Source organism: Mus pahari, chromosome 10 (genome assembly GCF_900095145.1).
Source record: "Mus pahari chromosome 10, PAHARI_EIJ_v1.1, whole genome shotgun sequence".
Lineage (NCBI taxonomy): Eukaryota > Metazoa > Chordata > Mammalia > Rodentia > Muridae > Mus > Mus pahari.
This window is the reverse complement of record NC_034599.1, coordinates 101,308,913-101,319,561: the sequence shown is the minus strand read 5'-3', so window position 1 is coordinate 101,319,561 and position 10,649 is coordinate 101,308,913. Positions and strand designations below refer to the sequence as shown.

Below are 10,649 nucleotides of genomic sequence, written 5' to 3'. Positions count from 1 at the left end.
AATTACAACAAAAGCTATTTGGTATGCTAACCAAAAGCAATAATATGAAAACTCCAAAATGATTCAGTGCCAAAGTTGGGCTTGCTAACAGAAGCCAAAGCTGAGCCTGGTAGCACAGACTTATAATTCTAGCTATTCAGGAAGCTGAGGCAGGAATGTAAAATCAAGACCAGTCTGGGCTACAGAATGAGCTTAGGGCAACCTGGGCAATTTAGTGAGAACCTGTCTCAGAATATAACTATAAGGAACTGGAAATACAGTGTTTACTTTATGCATATCTTAAGTTCAATTTCCACTTACACCCCCCCCCCCCCAAATAAGGCCAGCTGGGACTAGCTACTCAGTCATTTTAATTTGATAAATAAGTAAGCAAGGGATGACATACATTCTTTGACCTATATTCCTCAGTGTTAACATCTGTAGTAACTGTAGTATGATGTCTAATTAGGCTAGGAAGTAATTTTGGAATAACCTGTAGAGCTTATTTGATGTCACTGACTTGAATGTTTGAAAAGTGACTCATAAAAGAAAAAAGAAAAGAAAAGTGACTCATGACTGCTATCTTGAGACTTGATAATATCCTTGAGACCATAGTATATCAGGAGTACATACACAAAGATGCAGTCGATTTACAGTAGTAAAAACTGGGAGCTAAGCCAAGTGTGGTGGCACATGTCTTTAATCCCAGCATTCAGGAGGCAGAGCCAGGAGGATCTCTGAATTTCAGCATAGCCTGATCTATACAGCAAGTTCCAGAAGAGATATATAGACCTTGCCTCACAGTCAAACTGGGAGTTACCTAACTGCTCTGTTGAAAAGGACTTTCTGTCCAAGTTATGACCGAAACAGGGAAAATCAGTTAGAAGTAAATATGCCAGACATTGTGAAATGTTACCAAACATTTGTTCATTTATTACAATGTTCTATGAGTTAGTACTCTTAATTTACTCCACTATAGGTTGAGAAGCCATTGTTTGAAGTTCTTGGGACAAGTTATATTTCAAATGTTGCAAACTTTAGGTTTTGGAATGGTTGTATATATTTTCTAGTTTGACATTCTTAATCTGAAATCCAAAATGGTTACAAAGTTTCATATTTTAAGAGCATTTTGGATTTCAGAGGTGAGGGATGGGGTGGGGGTTGTTTGCTCCTTTGCTTTCCCCTTCTTCTGGACACAACCTTACTATGTAGCTTTGGCTGGCCTGCAGCTTGTTATGCAGACATAGTCCTGCCTTTGGTTTTGCCATCACCTCAGTTTTTAGTTAAGGTTATCCTTCCTGTATTGTGCACCAGGCACTGTTGTAGACACTGAATAGTAGACCAGTGAGTATAGTAATGTTGCTGCCTTCCTAGATAACACGGAAGCAAGCAGAAGTTAAATAGTACAGGGCTGAAAAGGTGGCTTAGTAGTTTGAGGCCCCAAGAATGTTTCGACAGTTGTGAGCTCCAGGGAATAACACCTCCTTACCAGCCTCTGAGGCCATCTGCACCTCTGTGCACATACCCACACATAGACCCTGGTACACATATCACATAATTACAAGTTTTCTGTTTTTTTTTGTTTTTGATTTTGTTTTTCCAAGACAGGACATATAATACTGTTTTTAAAAAAGAGAGAATCCAGGTGTGGTGGCATATGCCTTTAGTCTCAGCACCTGGGAGGCAGAGGCAGGCAAACACTTGAGTTTGAGGCCAGCCTGATCCACAGCTTGAGTTCCAGGACAGCCAGGCTTACACAGAGAAACCCTGACTCAAAAAAGCCAGAGAGAAAAGGGGAGGAAGAGGAAGAAAGAAAGGAGGATAGTTTTTAGTAGTGATAAGTTTTCTGGAGAAACAAAAATGAAACACTAAAGGTTTAAAAGCTCTTGAGTAACCAAGAGAAAGTAGAGTCAAGAGTTTCAAGGTCATCCATAGATTTTAGACCAGTCTGAGCTAAACCTGAAGACTTAGGATGCCATCAGGATTGGACTGTTTCCTTCTTTCTTTTGAAATTACATTTATATTTACTTATTTCTTTGTGCATGTATATGGAGCAAGTTTTTGCATGCCTAGCACACACACACAGAGGTTAGAAAACAGGGTTGTTTGTTTGTTTGTTTGTTTTGAAACAGGGTTTTTCTGTGTGGTCATGGCTGTCATAGAACATTTGCTGTGGGCCAGAATGGACTCAAATTAAGAGATCTGCCTGCCTCTGTCTCCCACATACTGGGACTGAATGTTCTCCTGCTGAGCCATCTTGCCAGATACAGGATTTGGCTATTTTAGATTGAACGCAAACCTGAATGTAGTGAAAGAGCCAGGCTGTTGTGGACAGACTAAGTTCAAGTTGTATGGCTCTGGGCTGTACTGGATTGCATCATTTTGTTTTTAGTATGAAAACACTAAGCATTAAAAGTTACACACAGCAAGTAAAGAGTGTTTTGTAATATATATACAAATTTCAAAACATGTGCTATTTAAAGTTATGCTCTTTTGCCTTTTCTAAAGAGTGCTGGATATAAATCTAATTCCTTCAATATGCTAGGCAAGCACTCTATTACTGAACCTCATTCTTTTTTTTTTTTTTTTTTTTTTTTTGGTTTTTCAAGGCAGGGTTTCTCTGTATAGCTCTGGGTGTCCTGGAACTCACTTTGTAGACCAGGCTGGCCTCGAACTCAGAAATCCTCCTGCCTCTGCCTCCCGAGTGCTGGGATTAAAAGCGTGTGCCACCATGCCCGGCGCTGAACCTCATTCTTAACCCAACTCTTATTCCTATGTACATTGTATTCAGTTTCTGTTCCTTTCTCTCTGTGGTGTCTTTCCCTCTCCCTCTTCATGGTGACATAAAGCCTGTGTGCCTCCTGGCCAGCTGTGATTATAGGTCTGTGTCATTATGCCTAATTTCATTTATCACATTTTGAATTTTTACAGTGTGTATGATTTAATTTTGTCTTTATAAAAAATTGTAGATTTAGTTATATAAAGTAAAAACCAGTGAGAAATAAAAAATTAGCACTTAACATGCTTTGTATAATTAGTGTAAATGTCATATTTTTGCAGATTCTTAATGCCTTTCGAACTTCTGATGGCATACCTGTAAAGGAGTTGCAGTTGAAGGAGTATAACGCAGGTGAGTTTTTTAAATGTGCATAGAATCTTGGTTTAGGAAGGGTCTTGGAGATATGTCTGCATCATATGCTACTCAAACATTTGTTTTTTAAGAAATCACAAGTATGATTTCCGGAAGTTTCCTGTTGGTGCCTTCAGATAACAAGCAGCTTTAGTCTTAACTGTGATTCTATGTATGGCTCTCTGTCCACACATGGGCGATGAGGATGCGTGTTCCAGTTCTTCTGAGTGCCTGTGAGATAGAAAGTGAGTGTCATAGCATCTATCCCTGTTTATATGATTAAATTATTAAACTTGGTACTTATGTTCTTCACAGTGATGGTATGTGTACATTTGAGCCTAGTGAGATTTAGTAAGCTTGCTGTGTATGAAGTTTTACATTTCATTGTCTCAAAGTGAAATTTAACAGTTTACCAGAGAAATTGCTTGCTCTGCGAAGAGTCCTGCCGCAGCTCAGGTTTGAAATTCATGAATAGATCTAGAAGGGCTTTCTGCTTGACTTCTCTCGCAGTCTGAAATGCATGTACGTTCTAGTGTTTTTGAGTGCCACCTTTGGATTACTTCCTTCAACTCTTACTACAGGAAATTAGGAAGAAGTGGAATACCAAGGTCTCAAAGTTTTAAATTTTTATTCTTTTCTCAAATATTATATCTCAACCCCCCCCTTCCCACACCTTTCTCTACCTTCCCTTTGCCTCAGATCCACTCCTGTTTGCCTTCAGAAAAAGGCAAGCCTCCCAGGGATATCAACCAGACATGGAATCAAATTGTAATAACAATCGGCACATCCCCTCATTAAGCCTGGATAAAGCAACCCAGTAGGAGGAAAAGGGTCCCAAAAGCTGGCGAAGAGTCAGAGGACACCCCGTTCCCCCACATACACATTAGGAGTACCATAAGCACGCCAAATTACACAAATACAACATATATGCAGAGGACTTAGGTCAAATAAATATTTGGCAAATATTTTTTTGGAATTCCATGATATAAGATAGATTAAAAATAAAGGTAATTAGCCCAGCTCAGTAGTGGCATACTCCTTTAATCCCAGCACTTGGGAGGTAGAGGCAGAAAGATCTCTATGAGTTGGAGGGCATCCAGCGCTGTACAGAAACCCTGTCCTCAAAAGCCAGACCCAACCAACCAAACAAGTAAAGAAATAAAATCTTTAAGTGATCTGTTTTGGAGAATTTTAAATTGAAGAAAATAGAGCACTTTTCACAGAACATAGAGTCACAGTAATATGTTTAAAGGCATCGTCAATCAACATGTTGTATTTTGGAGGATACAGCTGATTTCTATTTATTCATTTGTTTATTTATTTTATTTATATGGCCTGGGCATTCTATCTGTGAGTTATTAATTCAATCTTACTGTAACTTTTAAATAGTTTACCATGGAATGGATGTGGGTTTTTTTTAGATCTATCTATCTATCTATCTATCTACCTATCTATCTATCTATCTATCTATGAGTACACTGTAGCTGTCTTCAGACACAACAGAAGACGGCTTCAGATCCCATTACAGATGGTTGTGAGCCACCATGTGGATGTTGGAAATTGAACTCAGGACCTCTGAAAGAACAGTTGGATCTCTTAACCTCTGAGCCATCTCTATAGCCCTGTTCTTGTTTTTTGTTTTTGTGTTTGTTTGTTTGTTTGTTTTTGGTTTTTGGAGGCAGGGTTTTTCTGAGTAGTCTTGGTCTTTTACTCTGTAGACCAAGGTGGCTTTGAATTCAGAGATCTGCCTGCTTCTGCCTCCCCAGTGCAGGGATTAAAGGCACACACCACTACTACCTGACTGGCTTGGAACGGAGTGTTTATATTTAATAGATAACTTCTTTTTTTCATGAGTTCTGCAGTGAAAAGTTACACACAAAAATAAATTACTGTATTTAAAATAGTGTGGCTTTTAAGTTCATGTTTGATAAATTAACATTAATGTATGTGATACACAAAATGGCAACCTTGATGTAAGCAGAAAATTGCTCTCAATTTCTCACTCCTGTCATACATGACCCACTATTTTAGAGCCCTAGGTTTCATCCTATTTTTGGAATTCTTTGTTCCCTTCTTTGTGTATACTTTTCCTGTAATTTGGGAGAGAACTCCAGAAGTATCATTTCTCAGAAAACAATTATTTATTTGGTTTAATTATACCATACCTTTACTTTGTGCAAAATTGATAAGAGTAGATTTGTTGTTCCTTTGTGCCTCAATTTGTCATGTTTGTGGCATGTGTCTGATATATGCTCTCTTTGGTAACTAAAGGTAGACTTTACAGCCTGGATAAGTTTTTTAACTTAAAGGGTGATAGGACAGCCTGAGCTTCAATCTTGTGTCACGAACTGTGCCTTCATTAAATATTGATACCTTTAGTGAAGAAGAGACAAGTGTTTTTTTTGTTTTTGGTGGTTTTCTGTAGACCAAGCTGGCCTTGAATTCATAGAGATCAGCCTCCTGAGTAAAAGAAGAGATTTTTTTGTTTTGTTTTGTTTTGTTTTTTTCAAGACAGGGTTTCTCTGTGTAGCCCTGGCTGTCCTGGAACTCACTCTGTAGACCAGGCTGGCCTCGAACTCAGAAATCCGCCTGCCTCTGCCTCCCAAGTGCTGGGATTAAAGGCGTGCGCCACCACACCCAGCGAAGAAGAGATATCTTAATGAGTAAACAGATACCTGTATGGTGACTCTCAACCATCTGTAACTCAGTCCTAGAGGATCTCAGTAAGAAGGCACATACTTGGTGATATACATAGGCAAAAAGCCACACACATCAGTGAAATAAATAGAAGAAATATATGATGAATAGTGAGTATCCCTCTTGACACACACATACACAAACACTCATTTATGTACACACGTGTCACCCCTCCTCCACCCCATACACAAATTGTACTTAAAAGGTAGAGACAGAAGGTCTGCCTAAAGTATATAAAAAGTTCAGTTCTTGTGTGTGCCTACTTGAGACTCTATCTCAAAACTACTATGACACCGAACTGATGTCCTGCCAGAGTTGAAATAGGTGTTACGTATAATGGGTAGATTTAGACTATGTGGAGTTGGTACTTTTAGTTTCATTACAAAGCCTGGAGTGATGATACACATTTGTAATCCCACTGAGGAGACCAAGGTGTAGAATCAAAAGTTCCAGGTCAGTCTGGGGTATGTAGTAAAACTCTGTCTGTTTACTCCTCCTTCCCCCTCGCCCCCAAAAAACCATTAAAAACCATCTTTGCTGAAAATTTGCCCCCCCAATTTAGTATTTAATGTCTTTTTAGATTTCTGGATTACAAATGAGATTATACACCCTGTACCTTTCATTTGGTGTTTATAAACAGCTTTCTTAATTATATATCACCTTGACTTTTTATATTCCTGGGAAAGTAAAATGTCTTTTGATGGTTAGATAGTAAATATTATGTACAATTGGAATAGTATTGAGCAGTAGAAATGGGGAGACTGCTTATATACATTTCAACAAAAGAATTGTGTTGATAAAAAGAAGCCAGTTAACACGATATATATTTATATTAATTTCTACAGAAAGGGATGAGATGCTAACATATACTGAAGTGTGGATCAGCCTTGAAAACAAGAAAAATCCAACATCATATTTTTATGATTGTATTTTTATGGGTATCCATAAAAGGTCTAGTCCCAGAAATAGAAAGGAAATTAGTGGGAATGAGGAGTGGTTACTTAATGGATAAGGGTTTTCATTTTAAGGCAGTAAAAATATTAAGAACTAGATAGTATAGTACAATATCATAACTATACTTAATATAATTATATACCTTAAAAATATTACTTATTTGTATGTGTGCACGTTCCTGTTTGAGTTTTTGTGCACCATATGAGTACAGATGCCTGTGGAGGTTAGGAAAGGGCAATGGATCTTCTGTAATTGAAATTACAGATGGTTGCTGGGCAATGGTGGCATACACCTTTAAGCTGACACTCAAGAGACAAGACTGGTGGATCACTTTAAGTCCAACATGGTCCAAAATAAGTTCTAGGACAGCCAGGGCTGCACAGAGGAACCTTGTCAAAAAAACAAAGCAAAACAAACAAAAAAACAAAAAAACAAAAAGAAAGGAAGAAAAAGAACTCAATAATCACAGAAGGTTATGAGACACCATGTGGGTACTCGGAACTGAATCCATGTCCTCTGCGAGAACAGTAAACCTGGGGCTGGAGAGATGGCTCAGTGGTTAGGAGCACTTATTGCTCCTCCAAAGGTCCCGGTGTCTGTAGCTCCATGGTTCCACACATGCACGTGGTGCACACATAAATGCTTGGAAGCAAAACACCCACACACATAAAATAAAGTCTTTTTTAAAAAAGCAGTAAATACTTTTAACCAACGAGCTATGTTTCTAGATCTGTACTTTTTTTCTGAACAGTGTACCTTGGGCTAGCCTCATATTCTTGGTTTTTACCTACTAAATGCTGGAATCATGGGTACCTACCACCATTGCCACAGTGAACCCAGGGCATTGTGTGTGTTATCAACTGAACTATATCATCAGTCTTTTTTTTTTTTTGAGGTTGTAGGGAGTGATAGTGGTGGTAGGGTAGTGGATAGGTTCTTACCAAATAGCTTTGACTAGCTCGAACTCTGTAAACCAGGCTGCCTTCAATCTCAGAGACTCTGCCTCCAAAGTGCTGGAGTTTAAGGCTTTTGTCACCAGGCATACCCTAAAGCATACAGAATTTTAGAAAAAGGATATTTGGGTATTTGGGTTATGTATTTTATCTTCCTGAACAGTTTATACCATCTTATAATTCAGCTTTTTTAAGGGCATCTATTACTTTTTTTTTTTTTTTTTTTTTTTTTTTGTGACAGGGTTTCTCTGTGTAGCCCTGGCTGTCCTGGACCTCACTCTGTAGACCAGGCTGGCCCCTAACTCAGAAATCTGCCTGCCTCTGCCTCCCAAGTGCTGGGATTAAAGGCATGCGTCACCACACCCAGCTTTGTTTTTTGTTTTTTGTTTTCTTTTAATGCTCATGGGTTCTTTTGCCCTCAAAATTTAAAGAATTTACTATTCTGTTAGCTTTTTAATGATTTCCTTTAAAGTATATGGATATTTTGCCTATGTATATGAACTTGGACCACATGTGTGCATTACCCACAGACTGATTACGGTTGATGTGGCATTGAATGACACCATTCTGTGCTAGGTGCTGGTCTAGAATTGCGGACACAGGAGTGGAAGGAAGACTTTAGTCTCTACCTAGGACCTCAGTTGTTAGTCATAGATGCTCTTCTCCTGTACTGATCCTACTCTCATTACTCTGTCCCTCCTAGAGTGAAGTCTCTTCTTTCCTTATGAAAAACAGATTTACAGGTTTTTTTTTCTGATTGATTATTTTTTGCACAGGGGGTTTGAGGGAGGAGGGAGGTAGGGGGTGGGGTGAGAATATGGTTTGAATTGATCACGACCTTTTTGAAAGGATCTGTGCTCCTCTTTGACTTTAATAGCCTCTTCAAGTAGATTGTGCTTATTTCTTCTCATCTTGACTCTTTCATTAGAGTAAGCTCTCTAAGGTAGGACATTAGCCTTCATTGTATTTATATAGCACCATTACTGCAAGTGGACTGGAAATAAAATGGAATTTAATGGTTATTTCCCTGGATGCAGAGAACTATAATATCATTGTAATCAGGATAAAATGACCCCTGGGACTAAATTTAGATTTTGAAATAAAAACCCATATGCTGTGGTGATGCTGACTTACCACCTATAACCTCAGCACTGGGTAGATGAAAGCGAGGGCTCCTGGGGAGCTGTGGCCAGCGTGCACCATGTAGTGAGACCAGAGATAATCTAAATAGCTGAGATAGTAGGATCTTGTCTCAGAAAAAGGAAAACAACATTTTTTCCCTTTATTTTTATGTGGTACAGAGGAACAAACCCAAGGTCTCATACATGCTAGGTAATGTTCTACCACTAATCAACATCCCTACCTTCTCTCTCCCTCTCCCCCCATCTACCCGTCTGTCTAGAATAATCAGTTGGCACAGATAAAAAACTAAATAAGATAGAACCACATGTAGTTTCAAGATTTAGCAAGTAGTTTTCTGTTTATTTTCCTTATTTCATCTGTTCTATTGCAGACCTGCAAACCTTATATGCATAGTTGCAGGGAAGCAAATTAGAGATGCTCATAAAATACCTAAGTGATGAGTCCTGTGTAGACCAATTTCTTTCTTCCAATCTTAGTTTGATATAAAATGAGAGATTTTCTTTTCTTTTTTTTTTTTTTTTTTTTAAAGATTTATTTATTATATGTAAGTACACTGTAGTTGTCCTCAGACACTCCAGAAGAGGGCGTCAGATCTTGTTACAGATGGTTGTGAGCCACCATGTGGTTGCTGGGATTTGAACTCCAGACCTTCGGAAGAGCAGTAGGGTGCTCTTACCCACTGAGCCATCTCTCCAGCCCTTTCTTCATTTTAATAAAACAACTTCTTTACCTTTCATTGTACTATTATTCCCATTGATAGGAATCCAGATACCTGGATCAGCTCCAGGTATTACTTTTCTTTTAAAATCCTGTATTTCCAATTAAATAAAAATAGGTCAGGCTGGTGAGATGGCCCAGCGGGTAAGAGCACCCGACTGGTCTTCCTAAAGGTCCTGAGTTCAAATCCCAGCAACCACGTGGTGGCTCACAACCATCCGTAACAAGATCTGGCGCCCTCTTCTTGAGTGTCTGAAGACAGCTACAGTGTACTTGCATATAATAAATAAATCTTTAAAAAAAAAATAGGTAAGTAGGACCTATTGAACTAAGTTTTCTACTATTTCTGTCAGTCTTGTCTTTTTTTCTTACTTTCTCCTCCCACCTCCACTCTACCCTTACCTGTGAGTTTCTCAGTGTAGTGCTGTGATTAAAGGCATGCACCACCACCACCACCTGGCTGTGTGTCTGCCTTTCTGATTGACTGAATCTCAATCTCTTTCTTTCTCTCTCCTACCCCTCCCTCCATTCTTCCATTCCTCCCTTCCCCCTCTCCCTCTCTCTGTTTTTCAAGTTAAGATTTCTCTATGTTGCCCTAGAACTCGCTTTGTAGACAGGCTAGCCTCTGACTCAAGAGATCCGCCTGCCTCTATCTTCTGAGTGGTAGTATTAAAGATGTGCAGCACACTATGCCTGGGTCTGTCATGTGCATTTTACATTTATAATACTTGCTTCTACAGACATAGTACTTTTGTTTAGAGAAAAGGTTTTATTTAAATCAGAATTTAATAAAATAAACGCTGACTTTCACAATTTTGTAAAATCCTTGAGAGAAAGCTCATTGGTTAGGAGTGCTTGCATACCTTTAGTACCAGCACTCTGGGGGCAGCCAGAGTTCCAGAGTGAAAACCTGCCTCAAAAAGAGTGCTTCTGGGGCTGGAGAGATGTCTCAGAGGTTAAAAGCACCAACTGCTCTTCCAGAGGTCCTGAGTTCAAATCCCAGCAACCACATGGTGGCTCACAACCATCTGTAATGAGATCTGACTCCCTCTTCTGGAGTGTCTGAAGACAGCTAC

At 39.0% G+C, this 10,649-nt stretch overlaps 1 protein-coding gene across 6 annotated transcripts in view; it reads left to right on the top strand.

The window, feature by feature from the left end:
• Positions 1-10,649, top strand: part of Rbm6 (RNA binding motif protein 6) — a 97,288-nt gene that overhangs the window by 24,845 nt on the left and 61,794 nt on the right. For 5 of the 6 annotated variants that reach the window (XM_021206598.1, XM_021206600.1, XM_029542888.1 and 2 more), the window contains one exon: positions 3,040-3,109. The exons of the other annotated variant lie outside the window; for it this stretch is intronic. In XM_021206598.1, the coding sequence (XP_021062257.1) occupies positions 3,040-3,109 (70 nt within the window). The remainder of the gene's footprint in view (positions 1-3,039; positions 3,110-10,649) is intronic. 6 annotated transcript variants of the gene reach the window in all.